This window comes from Oncorhynchus gorbuscha, linkage group LG10 (assembly GCF_021184085.1).
Source record: "Oncorhynchus gorbuscha isolate QuinsamMale2020 ecotype Even-year linkage group LG10, OgorEven_v1.0, whole genome shotgun sequence".
In the NCBI taxonomy this organism is placed as follows: Eukaryota; Metazoa; Chordata; class Actinopteri; order Salmoniformes; family Salmonidae; genus Oncorhynchus; species Oncorhynchus gorbuscha.
The window spans coordinates 56,184,092-56,203,893 of NC_060182.1; the positions used below are offsets into that span (position 1 = coordinate 56,184,092).

At 45.6% G+C, this 19,802-nt stretch overlaps 1 protein-coding gene across 4 annotated transcripts in view; it reads right to left on the minus strand.

Moving 5' to 3' along the window:
- asap3 (ArfGAP with SH3 domain, ankyrin repeat and PH domain 3) overlaps positions 1-19,802 on the minus strand; it is a 59,154-nt gene that overhangs the window by 14,558 nt on the left and 24,794 nt on the right. For 3 of the 4 annotated variants that reach the window (XR_006840985.1, XM_046366428.1, XM_046366427.1), the window contains exons 4-18: positions 14,713-14,787; positions 12,781-12,830; positions 10,299-10,422; positions 8,918-9,003; positions 8,184-8,259; positions 5,843-5,929; positions 5,496-5,605; positions 4,714-4,783; positions 4,128-4,215; positions 3,510-3,558; positions 2,287-2,453; positions 1,770-1,903; positions 1,422-1,513; positions 1,131-1,317; positions 273-358 (exon numbers count right to left, since the gene is read on the minus strand). Coding sequence is in view for 3 of the 4 variants with exons in the window: in XM_046366428.1 (XP_046222384.1) it covers positions 273-358; positions 1,131-1,317; positions 1,422-1,513; positions 1,770-1,903; positions 2,287-2,453; positions 3,510-3,558; positions 4,128-4,215; positions 4,714-4,783; positions 5,496-5,605; positions 5,843-5,929; positions 8,184-8,259; positions 8,918-9,003; positions 10,299-10,422; positions 12,781-12,830; positions 14,713-14,787 (1,481 nt within the window). In the remaining variant the exon portion in view is untranslated. The remainder of the gene's footprint in view (positions 1-272; positions 359-1,130; positions 1,318-1,421; positions 1,514-1,769; positions 1,904-2,286; positions 2,454-3,509; positions 3,559-4,127; positions 4,216-4,713; positions 4,784-5,495; positions 5,606-5,842; positions 5,930-8,183; positions 8,260-8,917; positions 9,004-10,298; positions 10,423-12,780; positions 12,831-14,712; positions 14,788-19,802) is intronic. The other variant, XM_046366429.1, reaches the window with a different exon arrangement.

Consider the following 19,802-nt stretch of genomic DNA (forward strand, 5'->3'; position numbering starts at 1 on the left):
GCTTAGCGCACTGACGTCAGTTCCATATGTATTGAGAGCCCTGGGAGCTCACCTGTTCTGAATGACTGACGTCAGTTCCATATGTATTGAGAGCCCTGGGAGCTCACCTGTTCTGAATGACTGACGTCAGTTCCATATGTATTGAGAGCCCTGGGAGCTCACCTGTTCTGAATGACTGACGTCAGTTCCATATGTATTGAGAGCCCTGGGAGCTCACCTGTTCTGAATGACTGACGTCAGTTCCATATGTATTGAGAGCCCTGGGAGCTCACCTGTTCTGAATGAGGAAGTCCACCAGGGCTAGAGAACTCCTGTCCTCCAGCCTGACAGCCAAGTGAAGAGCGGTCTCTCTCAGATCCTAGAAGAGAAACTCATTAGGCACCGTACACCCACTGTGCTCCGCTCAGCACTCTGAACCAAAAAATAAGCAGAAATAATAAATTAGACCCTGCCAACACACACGCAATGTGTGGATGTCAGTGCAACTTGCACACCTTTTCCTGAGTGGGAAACAGCAGACGGGCAAATTTGATTAAAGAAAGGAGAGGGAACGTAACATTTTAACAAGAGAAGAGAGGAGATGACAGGGTGAAGGGGTGAAAAAGAATCCGAGAGCGATAGATAGATTGCAGAGAGCGAGAGAGAAGGGAGCGGGAGACCAACTATCCACTCAAGATGCTTCATACAAAAACAGAGATATTTATGACAAAAACATAGGGACTTTAATGTAATTACATGTAGAATAATTGGGAGTCTATTTTGGGACATTGCATCCACAGCAGTCTTCTGAGAAAACCAGCCAGCCATAGAATACCGGAAGAGTCAACTGGATGAATCAAGCCCATAGAGGAATGTTGTTAAATGGAGCCTTCCAGCGTAAGCCAGTTGTTTAAATAATAGTGGGGGGGGACCAGCTGCCTTTTGAATTATTTCACAGCTCTTTACATTAGAAACAGCATCTGAACGATGCCCGCAGGGCACACACTTCAAAGCATCCACTGGGAAGTCATCTTCAGAACTTCATACTTGATCCTACATGTTACATGCAGTGTTTATGTTTATACTCTGCGTGTCTACCAGTCTGTCCAACTTCCTATCCTCCTACCTGTCTGCGTCTCCTATAACAGTACCTGTCCTTCAGGCTGTGCTAGCGGTTTGGCCAGGTCCTCTCCCTGGGCGTATAACTGCAGCAGGGCGGTGAGGTCCCGACTCCTCACGGCATCATACACACGCCACGGCTCACCATCCTCCCTGTCCCTGCGCAGCACGTAGCGCCGCTCGGCATACTTAGCCACAATGTACTCCTTCCTGGCATTCCTAGTTTCACCATGGGACACACACACACAGAACCATAGGTATTGAGAAACTGGCAAACTCTCCAATGAGAACATGACTGCAGCACAAGGCCTTAATGAACTCACATGTCACTCTGGGGTAGAGGTTTGATGGAATCATTGGGAAGACTGGCCTCCATGATGTCATTGAACCGTGTGTTGCCTATACTGACCGCCAGCTGTGGACAGAGACAGAAGCAGACAGACCCAAGAAGGGAGGAGTTAGAGGAATGCATACGTGTCATTTATACACATGACAGGTTCAGAAGGTCAACGGACCAGCTAACGAACCTGGGTTGTCATCACAACTTAAGACTGTGTTAGCCGGCTGAGCTTAGATGATCTCTCTAGAGGTCACAGAACTACCTCCACGACAGAAGCGCTCGTAGAAGTCTAGAACTCGTGTGTGTGTGTGTGTGTGTATATTTGTGTTACCAGTAGTTCTGAGGTGCTTAGCATGTCCAGTGTGAGGGACTGGATCCTGGAGTAATGGACTCCCAACTCCCTGTGGATCCCAGAACACTCTATGCATGTCAGGATGCCCAGGTTAGTGGAGAGCCAGGTAGGATCTGTGAACACGAGGAACACGTGCATTAAAATACTGGGATTGTCATGTTGTTACTCAATACACACAGAAACTGTGATGCTACGAGCAAAACTGTGTTTCAAATGGCCCCCACATTTAGTAAAGCTTCACATTTTTGTCAGGGACGGCATAGGCATTAGCGTGCACAAATTTGTCTCTGTATTAAAAGTAGGAGAAGATAAAATACAGTGGACTGTATACTATTTAGGGCCAGGAGGTTTTCCTGATCATGAGACCTGACCAGAAAATAACTCTTGGCCCTTGGTATAGTCTCTAATTGGACCCAAAACCTCTGGCACTACACTCTTTTTAAGTCTCTCTCTGGCCATGGCCTCTACCCTGGCCTTTCTTCCCTTCCAGTCTCACCGTGGGCTCCACAGTCGGCGCAGGCCTCATTGCCGGGCATGCGTCTGAGTTCGGTGATGACGGCCCTGGCCAGCTCTTGCAGCCCGGAGTCCGGGAACTGCAGCTGGTCGCCGCCCAACGCCGTGTTCAGGGCTTCCTCCTTACTGTTCTGCAGCACTGACACCCAACTGTAGGGGGCGAGGGGAAGACCGACACACACAGATGCACAGAGACACACACAGATGCACAGAGACACACACAGATGCACAGAGACACACACAGATGCACAGAGACACACAGATGCACAGAGACACACAGATGCACAGAGACACACAGATGCACAGAGACACACAGATGCACAGAGACACGCACAGACAGAGGGAGACAGACAGAAGGGCTTAAACAATGCAATGTAGATTTATACAATATGTATTGTCGTACAAGTTGTTATTTTTGGATACATATTTTTCATTTTTAATGGAACTACATCTACATTTGAAATGTTTATTTTATAGAAGTACTTTAATGTAACCAAATGCACTTCAAAAACACCCACCTGCCCACATCAGCTGTGTGTCTAAACACAAGTACAGAATTATACTGTGCCACCGCTATAAGCTTGGCACATTTACACCGCAGTAAACCTCAGTCGGGGCTCTTCTTTCTCATCCCCCCCCTCCTCCTTTTTGTTGCTTTCGTTTTAGCCAACCCCCCTCCAGATGAAAGGCAGAATCTGAAGCCCACACAGAGGAGTGGAGAGAAACCCCCCCACTCGGCTCTGCGGGCTCCAGAGAGAGGTCCCCACCCCAAACCAGCTGGGCTCCCTCTTTTTTCATCCTTCTCTTTTTAAAATCGCTCTCCGACAGCCCTATTCTCTCAATACATTGCCCCTCCCTCTCACTTGGAGTCTCTGTCTCAAATTACACTCGCTCTTTCTGAAGGTTTCGGTCATCCACTTTCTGTAACTTCACTATGCGTTTCTTTGCCCCTCGCAATTGAACTCTTTCAACTCCCTGAAAGAAACATTGTATCCGTTTCTCTCAATGTCCCTTTAATGTAACTGTTGTATCTGTCCCTCTCTGAAATAAATGATAGAGATCGAGAGATAAATATATATATATATATTTATCTCACTCTTTTTTGTTTGATGAATGGCTCAATCATGGAACAAGTTCTGACTGGCACCTCAGTGTATTTGGAACAATGCCCGTCTAGAATATGAGGGACTCCAGTGCTGTGCTTACATCATGCATTCCTGCTCGTCCTCGGCTTGGAAATGGTAGGTCCGATTGTCTGGAGGGGAGAGGCAGAAGAAAGATGGGTGTGAATGTAGAGGGAGAGGAGAGATGAAAGGAGAAGGAAAGGAGAGCGAGAGAGAGAGAGCGAGAGAGCAAGAGAGAGCAGGAGGCTACATACCAAGGGATATATTACAGTGGGAAAACCTGATCCACACACACACACACACAGCGCAAGAGAAACCGTGGAGGGAGACCCGCCTCTCTGCACCTGCTTTCCATTACATACACACCGGTTAAGACAAAGAAACGCATGCATATGGACATCTATATGCAAACACACACAGGCATATATGCACACGCACAAACTGCAACAGTACAGATGAATCCCATTAGGCATTACTGCAATTCGTTCCAAGGTATAAAACATAACTGGTGATAAACATTTAACAAAAACAAAAAATTGGTTTAATGTCCATCCAGTTGCATGGACTTTGAAAAAATACAAATAAAAAAGAGCAACTTCAGCAAAAAAAAAAAATGTTTTACACGTGTACAGCTCAGCCCATACGTATGTGGACAGAGGTGAGGGGTCAGGGGTGAAAGGTCAGGGAGGGGTGAACCTACGTGTGACCAGGTCAAAGGTCCTCCTCTCCTCGGGGTTGGGGCGCACCAGACATGTCAGAAGGTTGAGCTTAGCCGGTGGTCGGTTTATCTGTGGAACCAACGACACTGGGGTCAATTTCTCACTCTGGGGTCAAACAGAACCGCACCAGCTCAGATATGGCATCTTCCACGTGATCTTTTCCAGCATGGTTCCAACACATACAGTACATGCAGGGCAGCCCACATACAGCTTGGCTTAACTCAGTTTGGACCTTCACTTAAAAATGCCATGGAGATAGAATTCCTGAGAGAAATCCACAAGAAAGGGGATGTGAAAAAGTCCAGAGAAGAGTCCTACTTGATATCAGACTGAAAGGCTATTGAGGGGTACATTGAGGGCATCAGAAATCTGTTGACGGATTTAGAAAGTTACTACAGGTAGTCCGGTATACACTAGTTGGAGAATTCATTTTGGCAGTGAGCTTTACTGTTTGGTTTATGGGGCACAGGAAATGAGACGGTGAGAGATGTTGGTTGCGTCCCAAAAAGTAGTGCATCATATAGGGAATATGGTGCCATTTGAGACGTAGCCATTGTCGAGTCTCACCGTGCTGTGGGAGATGGTCAGACAGCCGTACTTGACTCCGCACTTCCTCTTCTGCCACACCTTCCTAATCCTGGAGGAGACGCAGAGAAGGAGAGCGAGGAGGGAGAGAGCGAGACACAGACCACAGTCTTAGTCAGGCATAACTTACTGTATATCTGCCATCAAGCTCACTAGTCATTTGTTTGAATACAAGTTTGTTTCCCAACTGATTCACCCCCCGTGTTATCACACTAATCTAATGCTCTGAGAACAGGGGAGAGAGGGGCTAGAATAGAGACATAGGCCTGCTTTTGGACTTCCAGACTTCCTTGCTCTCTCCCTCCTCTATCCCTCCCCCCTTTTCTCGCTCTGCATGACATGGCTTAGCTAGAGGAGCTGTATCCACTCATCCAGCCAGGCCTCTCAGCCTAGATCCAAACCCCAGAATAATGGAAACCAGCTGAGGCTGACATGGCGGTTCCCAGCCTCTCCATCTCAATGTCGCTCCACCAAGCTGCATACCCCTTATTAATGACAGCTTAGCACACTCTTGGCATCCTCTCAACCAGCTTCATCAGGTAGTCACCTGGAATGCATCTCAATTAACAACTGTGCCTAAAAGTTAAATTGTGGAATGTCTTTCCTTCTTAATGCCAATCAGAAGACAGCCCTTTTTGGTAAAAGACCAAGTAAGAGAACAAAAATAAGCAAAGAGAAAGGACAGTCCATTTCTTTAAGACATGGTATGTGGACTTGGAGCCTCGTGTTGTCAGTGTATTTATCAGTAACTTGACCAGACTCACCCGTCACTCCTCTTCTGTAGGAAGCCTGACTTCTCCGTGCCGTACTTCTTGTTGCCTTGAGGTTGGTGTATGCTGTATCCGTTACCAGAGTTCTTTCTGTTCAAGTATTCCTATCTCAAAACAGAGTGACTTAGTCCGAGAAAATAGTTTATAGAACAACATTAAAAGAAAGCTAGATTACTGTTTATTGAATGACACTGGAACAAATAGGTAGCACATTCCTATTGAACAAGCAGAGGTAGTCCCTCTCCGTTTCATTCCATTTTCTTCCGTTTGTTGCCTAATGAACATGACCCAGCACAGAATGTGTAGAGGTGTTTCAGTTCTGTAGAGGTGTAAAACCATACTTCTTTTCCCTCCACCTGTAGCAGCAGCCTAAGGGAATCTCGTAGCTGAGAGAGCTGTCTCACTTCCTCATCCTGGTCCTGTCGCACCTACAGCACACAGAGGACAGATCAGAGTGTTAGCTCAATACCATCTACTGTATCGAATACAAACACATTGATTTGGGTTTAGAGGAAGATTCTGCCGTTGATTGCAGCTTTGGACACAAAACCAACTTTTTCCCAGAAAATAGTGGCTGTGGGATGGGATGCTTTGTTGATATGGCCTCAAGCAATGGGTATGGACAGCTATAAAACCAAGTTTTGCATAACGTTGCAAAATAAAGTGTAACGGAGCTAGAACACTCTTTGGTTTCTGGTGCCCCAGCTTAGTCTGATCCCAGATGTATTTGTGCCGTCTTCCCAACTTCTAGACCGCACAAACCACCAGTCTGGCCTAGTACCACCCCCATCTGCCTGCCGCATTAATGAATCATGAAAAAGGCCGAACCAGTACATTTCCCTAATACTTCCTGGAACATGAGAAATAGCAAACCTGAGCTTGGCCCCTTTCAGACCAAGCAGAACAAGAATAATCGCCGACACTCATTAAAGTCAAGTGTCCGTTACTAATACTGTGCCTGATTCCAGAACAGGATTTTATGGAATCACAAATATATCTAGTGGCCCTTTTGAGTACTTCAGATTATCACAGGTGTCTGTAATCTGGCCCTCTGTGTGAGTTTATCGTGTGTAAAATATATGACAATAAAATAATAGATTTTAGTGAATACAATGTGTTTAATATGAGCGTTTCAGCAAGAAATATCTTTAATATTTACATACCAATTTATTTTACTATGTCAATATGTATTAGTTGTCAATGTTTTGGCATCAATGGTCAATGGTGGCAGTTGTGAAAAAAGCCAAAAGTTGGAAGAGTTGCAGAGCTGCAATATGTAACTTTTTGGGCGCCTTGATCAAATTCACTTAGAAATGTGTGTTATAGATCTGTCATTATCATTGAAAGCAAGTCTAAGAAGTGTCAGATCTGTTCTACGTGCGCCATTTCTATGATTCCCGTTCTTAAGTTTAAGTGTCGGTTTTGAACACCAGCTGAAAATACAATATTTCTGGTTATGGAAAATAGATTTCACAGCGGTTTGATGGTACAATGATTCTCTACAATATATTTGCTTGTTTTGTCGAACTGAAATTTGGCACACTATTATCATTTTAGCAAACCAGGAAATGGCGGCGCGATTTCTGCATAGTGCATATTTAATTGAAAATAATGTAATTGTTAAATAGATGTTTTTTCATTAATTAGGCCATTTTCTCTTGAACCATATGGTCTATCTACTAGACATGGAAATAAGAACACAGATAAATGAATACTATATGAATACCTTTTTAAAACGTTATTACTATATAAACACATTTTTTTTTAAAGTTATTCAAGTATAAATTACCAGAGTTATGATAGATTTACTGTTAATTATTCAAATAATTGAGGATTCCAGTAACTAGCAGCCTGTAGGTTGGGAAAGTCTGGGAGGAGAGAGGAGATCGAGGGTTAAGAGGGTTGGTTGTTAAAGAGGAATTTGACTGTAGGTTACTCAACTGTTGTCCGACTATGAGATTTACAGTTGCCTGCTAGCGATGTGTTCGGTTATTGTGTCTGGGCTTCCATAGGCAGTTGGAAGTCTGTGGGGGGTTGTTTGTGAATGTGCTTGCGTGAGCGACAGACAGCCTGCTAGACACACACTGAGATTATCACTAAAACCTACCTTCAACTAATCAGTGGTTAGATGCAGTTCCATGGCTAGGACTAAGTTTAAAATATTTCAACCTTCCAACAGCTTAACTGCCAAAACAACCACCTGTACAAGCAGTAGTATAATAGTAGTCACCATAGAAATGTAATCTAGATTATATTTCTGGGGTAGTCACATGGTAGAGAAGACATGGTTCTCGTATCATAGTTCCAGAACACTATTTACTAAACTTAGCTTCAGAAAGCAGGTCAGCAGTTAGAATAGAATCTGACCTTTGACCCAGACAGTAAATCTGTGGTGACTGACTTACATTCGAGATAAGATGGCACATTCAAAACAAAAGGTGAGGGGAAACGCATAGAAACAGAATTACTAGTCAACATACTGGGAAATGTGTCAGTAGTCATTTTTTTAATGACTGGCCCTCGATAGGCTTGTGGACATTCCAGTTAAATCCTCTCTTGTGGATGGAGAGACTGACTGAAGTAGACAAAAAGGTAGTAACATTCCACTTAAATCCTCTCATACAGGAAGGCGAAACTGACTGACAAACAGATCGACAGACAAGTAGACAAAACACAAATTACCGTGTGGACAGATGACGCCAGCTTCTCCACAAAAGGACTAAGGTTCTCGGCAGCTTTCAAGCCGTCCTGGAAGAAACTGAGACAACGCCTTAACACTCAGGTACATGATCCCAAACACGCAGGTTATAAAGAGCTCCCTAGCATACCCGAGTCGAGCAAACAATACATTTGCAACAAATAGTTAAGTACCGTGGCAACAGCTCGTAAAAGGAAGACAAAAACTGAACAGCCACAACATTTTACACCAGAAGCCACAGTAACATTCCTGTCGTAAACCCTTTGCGGTGGTGCTACTCTGTGTAGAAGCTGGGATACTCAACAGTAGGATGCATATAAAAGCCATATGCTTTACCATCAGTCCCTTTGATACTTCCATGCCAAACTGGCTCTGATATTTTCGTTTACAAATTTTATCCTCTCAAGCACAGTTCCACTAACTAACTAATACTTATTTTCCACCATAATTTGCAAATAAATTCCTAAAAAAAATCCTACAATGTGATTTTCTGGATTTTTTTCTCATTTTGTGTGTCATAGTTGAAGTGTACCTATGATGAAACTTACAGGCCTCTCATCTTTTTAAGTGGGAGAACTTACACAATTGGTGGCTGACTAAATACTTTTTTGCCCCACTGTATAATCGACTATAACCGGGCCAAAATGCAGTCCAGCTCAACTTGGTTTGGCTCAAAAGTGTGAAAAGGGCATGAATGCAGCATAGAAGGAGAACTTACTTGAGCTGGGCCTGGAAGTACTTGATGAGACTCTGGAGCAGGTCTGGACCCTGGCGCACCTTCAGTTCCTGGATCTTTAGCAAGTACTGGACAAACCAGAGGATGTAGCGTTGGTAACCATGGTTACAGAGCTTAGGTTTCGGTTCCGAAACCGTCAGTGGTTACAGACCACAATTAAGTTGTGCGTCATTTCACAGATTCAAATCAGTCATTCTTTAATCCTGGCTTAGTGTATATTTGAATAGGGCCTGGAGTTTTTCCTGACCCATTGTGACCTGACTAGGAAAAAGTCCAGGTCTTCATTGTCACGTCATGGTCAGCAAAAATGCTGGACCTTAATATAAATAAGTATTTTGTCCAAGACTGTATGGTTTTCAGGACTTAGCCCAAACATGAAATAACAGAACCATTTCAGGGCGTGTTTTTTCCCCTGATCCATTTTAACTGTTTGAAGTCTGTTGCTTTAAAAAATAAAAGGTCGGAAAAAGCCTTTGGAGCCAGTTGTAGGAACTCGCTGCTGCTTGTGGAAGGAATGACTTCAGTCTGCTTCGTCTCTGCTCCATAAAGACTTGTTTAAAGCCATCTGTCTGCGGCTGTGCTGAATCATGTTCATTAAGCAGCAAACGAGAAAAAAAACGGGGAAAAAAAGGACTGAAACAGCGACGTACAACCTCGATTTATCCTATAAGAAATATTTTTCTGTTGCGTGCCCTGATGAATAGGACCCAGGCGAGAGCCTTGGAGGAAGGGGAATAATTTCCCTCTTCTTCACCTCCATCCATCTCAGCAGCTGACCTGACAGAGAGTGTGCAACAAATTCCCCTACACTCGTAAAGTGTAACTGTGAGCTACAACCTTAACTGAGCTTAGCTTTGGAGTCAGATTCCAATGGTACTGATTCCAATCTGTGCTCCCTATTTTACATGGTTTGCCACCCCCACCTTGATCGAAGCTGTGCTGTTCGGGGGAGAATTTGTCCTTATGCACAGATCTAGGGCCCTAATCAACTAAAAATAAGTCATTTTCTCCATGATAAAACTGATTCTGATACAAATGCAAAAAACTTCTGGTGAGTGTTTTGCATTGGTCTGTGTCAGGTATTGTGAAAGTCCGTTAGGTGCGCGCCTGTAATTGCTATTTGAAGTGGACAAAATTAAAGTATTTCAAAAGCCATGGTTTATCCTTGTAGGTAACAGCGTCACAAGGAAAAAATGTATAGCAAAGCTTTTTTAAATGGTCAAAATAGGCCTACAAAAAAAATGCGCACAAACACACACAAGTAATCGAGTACTAAGGTCCGTTCGGCTATCTGATTAGCCGTGCCCATCCCTAGTGTGTGTGTGTGTGTGTTTCCTGTCTAGTCTCAGCTCCAAGCCCCCACCTCACACATCTGCAGCTGGAAGGTCCTCCTCTCTCGCTCCATGTCCTCCGTCACGTTGTGTCCCTCAGTCTTGACCAGGCCCAGCTGCCGACTCTTCTCCCTCCTCTCCTTCTCCAGTTTCCCACTGAGAGAGAGAGAGAGAGAGTTTGAGAGACATGTATGGATAGCCTTAATGAAAACAAAATAGCGTTAGAAAATGCAGCAGGGCAGACAACACAGCTGCTGAGGAGACCAGAGACAGCGCATGAGAAAGTGTGTGCGTGTTTGTGAGAGAATAAAATAAATATGGGGTGGATTTACATGATACAGTCAGCAGGTATTTATGGTCCTAATCTTTGCCCTTTTACACATCCCATTTCTGTAACACTCCTTTTTTTGTGGAGGTGAAGCCCCCTTCACATATTTTTAGCCAACATGCAATTTTAGACCAATGCTGTAATGTCTGAGCTCAAATGTAGATTGGAAAGTGCCATGCCTCAGCAATTGAACATTATTGGATGTGTATAAATACCACTCACACAAGTTTGGACACACCTACTCATTCCAGGGTTTCTTTATTTTTACTATTTTCCACATTGTAGAATACTAGTGAAGACATCAACTATGAAATAACACATGGAATCACGTAGAAACAAAAACTTTTTAAAAATCCAAATATTTTATATTCTTCAAAGTAGCCATCCTTTGTCTTAGCTTTGCACACTCTTGGTGTGCCTTGTTAAAAGTTACTTTGTGGAATTTCGTTAACGCGTTTGAGCCAATCAGTTGTGTTGTGACAAGGTAGGGGTGGTAGACAGAAGATTATTTGGTAAGAGACCATGTCCGAATTATGTCAAGAACAGCTCAAATGAGCAAAGAGAAACAGTCCATCATTACTTTAGGACATGACGGTCAGTCAATATGGAAAATTTAAAGAACTTTAAAAAAGTTTCTTCAAGTGAAGTCGCAAAACCCGTCAAGTGCTATGATGAAACTGGCTCTCATGAGGACCGCCATAGGAAAGGAAGACCCGGAGTTACCTCTGCTGCAGAGGATAAGTTCATTAGAGTTACCAGGCTCAGAAATTGCAGCCCAAATAAATGCTTCACAGAGGTCAAGTAACAGATACATCTCAACATCAACTGTTCTGAGGAGACTGTGTGAATCAGGCCTTCATGGCCAAATTGCTGCAAAGAAACCACTACTAGAGGACACCAATAAGACGATGAGACTTGCTTGGGCCTAGAAACACGAGCAATGGACATTAGACTGGTGGAAATTTTAGATTTTTGTTTCCAACCGCCATGTCTTTGTGAGACGCAGAGTAGGTGAACGGATGGTCTCCGCATGTGTGGTTCCCACTGTGAAAAATAGAAGCGGTGTTACTGTGTGGGGGTGCTTTGCTGGCGACCCTGATTTATTTAGAATTCAAGGCACACCTAACCAGCATGGCTACCACAGCAATACAGCAATATATATTCCGCAGCGATACACCATCCCATCTGGTTTGCGCTTAGTCGGACTATCATTTGTTTTTCAACAGGACAAGGACCCAAAACACACCTTCAGGCTGTGTTAGGGCTGTTAGACCAAGAAGGAGTGTGATGGAGTGCTGCATCAGACGACCTGGCCTCCACAATCATCCAACCTCAACCCAATTGAGATGGTTTGGGATGAGTTGGACCGCAGCGTGAAGGAAAAGCAGCCAACAAGTGTGCAGCGCCTCCCGGGTGGTGCAGTGGTCTAAGGCACTGCATCGTGCCACCAGAGATTCTGGGTTTGAGCCCAGGCTTTGTCGCAGCCGGCCGCGACCCGGGATGCCCATGGGGCTGCGGACAAATGGCCCAGCGTCGTCCGGGTTAGGGAGTGTTTGGCCGGCAGGGATATCCTTGTCTCATCGCGTACTAGCGACTCCTGTGTCGGGCCGGGCGCAGTACACACTGACCAGGTCGACAGGTGTACGGTGTTTCCTCTGACACATTGATGCGGCTGGCTTCCGGGTTGGATGTGCATTGTGTCAAGAAGCTGTTGGGTTGTGTTGTGTTTCGGAGGACTCTCCTGAGTCTATGCGGGAGTTGCAGTGATGAGACAAGACTGTAACTACTACCAATTGGATACCACGAAATTGGGGAGAAAAAAGGGTTTAAAATAAAATTAAAAAGTGCTCAGCATATGGGGGAACTCCTTCAAGACTGTTGAGAAAGCATTCCTCATGAAGCTTGGTTGAGAGAATGCCAAGATTGTGCAAAGCTGGCATCTAGCAATGGGTGGCTACTGAAGAATCTAAAATATATGTTGATTTGTTTAACACTTTTTGGTTACTACATGATTCCAGGTTTTATTTCAGTTGATGTCTTCACTATTATTCTACAATAACACAAATAAAGGAAAACCCTTGAATGAGTAGGTGTGTCCAAACCTCTGACTGGTACTGCATATAACCTTCTGAGAGATGAACCATAAAAATAATAGGCTAAAATCCTTATAATCACCATCAACTTACACTTTGATGTCATAGTCCTTCCAGCTCTTCTCCAACTGTTTCTTCAGCTCCTAAAGAAAACGAAAAAGATGGTTATGATCAGCTTGCCATCCGCTCCAGACATATCAAATAAACATGGCCTCTAGTCTACTGTATATCATCTAAACTGTGGACATTCACAGGACACTGCACAGGAGGCCCCAGTCACTCCCTTTATAACTCTTCAACAAAGGGGTTTTACAATAATATCTACTGCCGGTGAAGGATTCAATGTAGGGCCAGGGGTTTTCCTGACCAAGTGACCTGACCAGGTAAATCTCCAGGTCCTATTAGTAATAGTCTAAGCCTATATAAAACAGTGGCCCAGTTTCTTCCGGTGGAGTCACATGGTCAGGAAAAACTCCCGACCATATCTATACATGTGTTTTTTATTTTATTTTTTAATGGTACAGATCAGACTGACATATTGAATGAAGAATTGCTCATCCGATGGGATGCAACAGTTTTAAAAAGCTGTCACTAATTTGTGACACTCAACACAATATGGTTGTTGGTCATAAAATGGCACAAGGCAGTAGTAAGTATGTTTTGCAGGGTTGTGGTTTACTCTTAGGCGAGGTGCATCTCTCGCTGACTTTACACACACAGACTGTGGGGAGGCAGGAGAGTTAGTGCACAGTAGGTTACACAGAAGTCTTACAGTTTGTGCACGACAGTAGAGCTACCGTAATTTCCAGACTATAAACCGCTACTTTATTCCCACACCTTTGAACCTCGCGGTTTATGCAACGACGCGGCTAATTGATGGATTTTTCCCGCTTTCACAAGATTCATGCCGCCAAAAAACTGAGCACCGTCACATGATGTGACGTAAATCGAGCGCGCTCAAACTTCCCATCATTCTGATTACGGTATTAATTTTGTCACCCTCATCATGGCAAAGACACGGAGAAATGCATATGATGCAGCTTTCAAGTTGAAGGCGATCGATCTGGCTGTTGGAAAAGGAAATAGAGCTGCTGCACGGGAGCTTGGCCTTAATGAGTCGATGATAAGACGTTGGAAACAGCAGCGTGAGGAATTGACTCAGTGCAAAAAGACAACAAAGGCTTTCAGAGGGAAGAAAAGCAGATGGCCCAAAGTATTTGCAGCCACTCGACATCAGTGTAAATCGTGCATTTAAGGTGGCGCTCCTTGTTCAGTGGGAGGCTTGGATGACAAGTGGGGAGAAATCCTTCACTAAAACGGGCCGCAGGCGAAGAGCATCTTATGGTCAAGTCTGCCAGTGGGTCCTGACAGCGTGGAGCATTGTCAAAAAATCCACTATCAACAGGTTTCGAAAGGCTGGACTGCTGCATGTTTAAGGGGCAGCATGAGCTCAGCGGGGTAGTTGCCTCCGGATGAAAGTGACGAGAGCGACAATGAAAACGATCCAACATCGGATGAAGCAATTCTGAAGCTATTCAACTCAGACACCGAAGGAGATGACTTCAGTGGTTTCAGTGCACAGGAGGAGGAAGATAGTGACCAATGACTTTCTTGGTAGGCTACTGTTTTAATTTTTGTTACAAGCAGTGTTTCGTTAAAGCCTATTTATTTTTGTTACACAAGCCGTGTTTCGTTTAAAGGCTGTGTAAAGTTAATTTGTTTCAATGTACCGGTAGGCACCTGCGGCTTATAGACATGTGCGGCTTATTTATGTACAAAATACATATTTTTTAAACATTCAGTGGGTGCGGTTTATATTCAGGTGCGCTTAATAGTCCAGCAATTACGGTAAATCGCAGGGTGGTAAAATTCCAGAAACTTCCCAATTGGAAGTTCCCAATTGGAAGATTCCTGGAATAAGGAGGGGATATGGCAGGAAATTCGGGAACCCTACCAACCGGGCTTTCTGGAAACCAAAGGCAATATTGGGAAAGTTACTGGAATCATACAACCCTAGATACTCACCAGTCTGCTGTCTCTGAGCTCACTCTTCAGGATGTTCTCCAGGGGGAAGGAGATGATGTTGTTCAGGTTCTGGACCTGGAAGACAGAAACAAATGAGTCACATAGCTACACAGACACCCATTTTTGATTTACAATGATGAAATAACAAAAACCTGTATCGGTTCCTTTGGGTCATATGTTGTTCCAGTTTTTGTTTTATTGAGTCACATTTTCAAGGGATGGGATGGCTCCGGGTGCACCACAACAACCAAATCAAATGAGACTCAGACGGAATAAGTCTATTGCATACTGTGTTCTGGTTACTTGTGCCAAGATCCTTCCCGTCGTGCATCGAATTGGACTACAGATTAACGGTGCACATGTTAGGACATCCACAACAGATGAATGTCCGAAAACATACACCGTACAGATACAAGTTGTCGTAAAGTCAGTCAGTCCGGTCCTCCTCCACCTCTGCTCTTTTACAGGCCGATACATGCTACACCGCCACCTGAACCCTAACCCAGGAACAAGGACGCGTCTTAAAATGTACACCATACACATGAAAGCTCTGCTCTTTAAGGGGTTGAAACATAATATAAACACCACCACCCAGGAAGGACATGGCGCCCTGCAATCCCCTCCCTCACTCTTATCATGGTGCAGACTTGGCTTGGGACCAACGCAGGGTCTATTCCTGTTCTCACACACAACTTCATACCCCATCCACTTCTGGCATCATAGTACATACAGTACCTCTATAGAGTAGAGAGTATTACTTTATTAATATATGCCATTTAGCAGACGCTTTTATCCAAAGCGACTTACAGTCATGTGTGCATACATTCTACGTATGGGTGGTCCCGGGGGATCGAACCCACTACCCTGGCGTTACAAGCGCCATGCTCTACCAACTGAGCTACAGTTTTGGGAAATTGTTTTATCCACAGTATGCATCAATGACTTACAAGGGCAGGATACACAACGATGACAAACACGCGATAAAAAAAATGTAAAACGATGCATATTAATAAGACAAGGGCAACTGCACCATAGAATCCCTAAAATAGAGTGATTCATTACATTTACATTTAGCAGACGCTCTTATCCAGAGCGACTTACAAATTGGTGCATTCACCTTATGACATCCAGTGGAACAGTCACTTTACAATAGTGCATCTAAATCTTAAAGGGGGGTGAGAGGGATTACTTATCCTATCCTAGGTATTCCTTAAAGAGGTGGGGTTTCAGGTGTCTCCGGAAGGTGGTGATTGACTCCGCTGTCCTGGCGTCGTGAGGGTGTTTGTTCCACCATTGGGGGGCCAGAGCAGCGAACAGTTTTGACTGGGCTGAGCGGGAGCTGTACTTCCTCAGTGGTAGGGAGGCGAGCAGGCCAGAGGTGGATGAACGCAGTGCCCTTGTTTGGGTGTAGGGCCTGATCAGAGCCTGGAGGTACTGAGGTGCCGTTCCCCTCACAGCTCCGTAGGCAAGCACCATGGTCTTGTAGCGGATGCGAGCTTCAACTGGAAGCCAGTGGAGAGAACGGAGGAGCGGGGTGACGTGAGAGAACTTGGGAAGGTTGAACACCAGACGGGCTGCGGCGTTCTGGATGAGTTGAAGGGGTTTAATGGCACAGGCAGGGAGCCCAGCCAACAGCGAGTTGCAGTAATCCAGACGGGAGATGACAAGTGCCTGGATTAGGACCTGCGTCGCTTCCTGTGTGAGGCAGGGTCGTACTCTGCGGATGTTGTAGAGCATGAACCTACAGGAACGGGCCACCGCCTTGATGTTGGTTGAGAACGACAGGGTGTTGTCCAGGATCACGCCAAGGTTCTTAGCACTCTGGGAGGAGGACACAATGGAGTTGTCAACCGTGATGGCGAGATCATGGAACGGGCAGTCCTTCCCCGGGAGGAAGAGCAGCTCCGTCTTGCCGAGGTTCAGCTTGAGGTGGTGATCCATCATCCACACTGATATGTCTGCCAGACATGCAGAGATGCGATTCGCCACCTGGTCATCAGAAGGGGGAAAGGAGAAGATTAATTGTGTGTCGTCTGCATAGCAATGATAGGAGAGACCATGTGAGGTTATGACAGAGCCAAGTGACTTGGTGTATAGCGAGAATAGGAGAGGGCCTAGAACAGAGCCCTGGGGGACACCAGTGGTGAGAGCGCATGGTGAGGAGACAGATTCTCGCCACGCCACCTGGTAGGAGCGACCTGTCAGGTAGGACGCAATCCAAGCGTGGGCCGCGCCGGAGATGCCCAACTCGGAGAGGGTGGAGAGGAGGATCTGATGGTTCACAGTATCGAAGGCAGCCGATTGATCTAGAAGGATGAGAGCAGAGGAGAGAGAGTTAGCTTTAGCAGTGCGGAGCGCCTCCGTGATACAGAGGAGAGCAGTCTCAGTTGAATGACTAGTCTTGAAACCTGACTGATTTGGATCAAGAAGGTCATTCAGAGAGAGATAGCGGGAGAGCTGGCCAAGGATGGCACGTTCAAGAGTTTTGGAGAGAAAAGAAAGAAGGGATACTGGTCTGTAATTGTTGACATCGGAGGGATCGAGTGTAGGTTTTTTCAGAAGGGGTGCAACTCTCGCTCTCTTGAAGACGGAAGGGACGTAGCCAGCGGTCAGGGATGAGTTGATGAGCGAGGTGAGGTAAGGGAGAAGGTCTCCGGAAATGGTCTGGAGAAGAGAGGAGGGGATAGGGTCAAGCGGGCAGGTTGTTGGGTGGCCGGCCGTCACAAGACGCGAGAATTCATCTGGAGAGAGAGGGGAGAAAGAGGTCAGAGCACAGGGTAGGGCAGTGTGAGCAGAACCAGCGGTGTCGTTTGACTTAGCAAACGAGGATCGGATGTCGTCGACCTTCTTTTCAAAATGGTTGACGAAGTCATCTGCAGAGAGGGAGGAGGGGGGGGAGGATTCAGGAGGGAGGAGAAGGTGGCAAAGAGCTTCCTAGGGTTAGAGGCAGATGCTTGGAATTTAGAGTGGTAGAAAGTGGCTTTAGCAGCAGAGACAGAGGAGGAAAATGTAGAGAGGAGGGAGTGAAAGGATGCCAGGTCCGCAGGGAGGCGAGTTTTCCTCCATTTCCGCTCGGCTGCCCGGAGCCCTGTTCTGTGAGCTCGCAATGAGTCATCGAGCCACGGAGCGGGAGGGGAGGACCGAGCCGGCCTGGAGGATAGGGGACATAGAGAGTCAAAGGATGCAGAGAGGGAGGAGGGTTGAGGAGGCAGAATCAGGAGATAGGTTGGAGAAGGTTTGAGCAGGTTTGAGCAGGTTTGAGCAGAGGGAAGAGATGATAGGATGGAAGAGGAGAGAGTAGTGGGGGAGAGATAGCGAAGGTTGGGACAGCGCGATACCATCCGAGTAGGGGCAGTGTGGGAGGTGTTGGATGAGAGCGAGAGGGAAAAGGATACAAGGTAATGGTCGGAGACTTGGAGGGGAGTTGCAATGAGGTTAGTGGAAGAACAGCATCTAGTAAAGATGAGGTCGAGCGTATTGCCTGCCTTGTGAGTAGGGGGGGAAGGTGAGAGGGTGAGGTCAAAAGAGGAGAGGAGTGGAAAGAAGGAGGCAGAGAGGAATGAGTCAAAGGTAGACGTGGGGAGGTTAAAGTCGCCTAGAACTGTGAGAGGTGAGCCGTCCTCAGGAAAGGAGCTTATCAAGGCATCAAGCTCATTGATGAACTCTCCGAGGGAACCTGGAGGGCGATAAATGATAAGGATGTTAAGCTTGAAAGGGCTGATTCAAAACGCCGTTTTCTACTCTGCCGGAAAACAAGCAAAATTGTTTTAATAGGAAGACCTCAAAACAGTTTAGCAATTTAGAGGAGGTCTGTATCCATAGAGGAGGTCTGTATCCATTTCTCCTTTGCCAAGGTAATCCATCCACCACGTGTGTCATATCAAGAAGCCGATTAAACAGCGTGATCATAAAACAGGTGCACCTTGTACTGGGGACAAAATGCCACAAAAAAAATTGCTGTTTTGTCACAACACAATGCCACAGATGTCTCAAAGTGGGGGATCGTGCAATTGGCTTGCTTAACTACAGGAATGTCCATCAGAGCTGTTGCCAGAGAATTGAATGTTAATTTCTCTTGAATGTTAATTTCGTCCAACTGGCCTCGCAACCACATGTAGCGACCCCCACAAGCCCAGGACCACATCCGGCTTCTTCACCTGCGGGATCGTCTGAGATCTGCCACCCAGACAGCTGATGAAACTGTGGGGTTGCACAACCATAGAATTTCTGTCACAAACCGTCTCAGGGAAGCTTATCTGCGTGCTTGTTGTCCTCACCAGGGTCTTGACCTGACTGCAGTTCGGCATCGTAACTGACTTCAGTGGGCAAATGCTCAACTTCTATGGCCACTGGCACGCCGAAGTGTGCTCTTCACGGATCAATACCGGTTTCAACTAGCAGACAGTGTTTATGACATTGTGTGGGCAAGCGGTTTGCTGATGTCAATGCATGCCCCATGGTGGCGGGGTTATGGTATGGGCAGGCATACGCTACGGACAATGAACACAATTTTATTTGATCAAATCGCAATTTGAATACACAGAAATACTGTGACAAGATCCTGAGGCCCATGGGACGTTAATTAAACAGGTGTCCTGACTCTGTGGTCACTAAAGATCCCATGGCATCGTAATCGTAGGAGTGTTAACCACGATGTCCGGGCTAAATTCCCATTCTGGCCTTCATATCATCCCCAGCTTACAATTGGCTCATTCATCCCCTGTAACTATTCCCAAGGTTGTTGCTGTAAATGAGAAGGTTCTCAGTCAACGTACCTGGTAAAACACGGGACAAATAAAATACAAATATGACCGTAACTCATTGCGGTTATATTCCTGTTCAGTGTAATACATGCTGATGACATGCAAATGGAGAATCAAAACATCTGACCCATTTTGTAGATCCTACTGATTAACTGACTGCTCAGTGTAGGGTGGCAAAATTCCAGGAACCTTCCCAAAATGCCCAGGTTTTCTAGACATCCCAGTTGAAGGAGGAAATCTGGACACCTCCAGACTTTTAGCAAAATATGGGACTTTTGTAAAGGTTCCCAGAATTTTGCAACTCTAGTTCAGTGCAAAAACATCTCC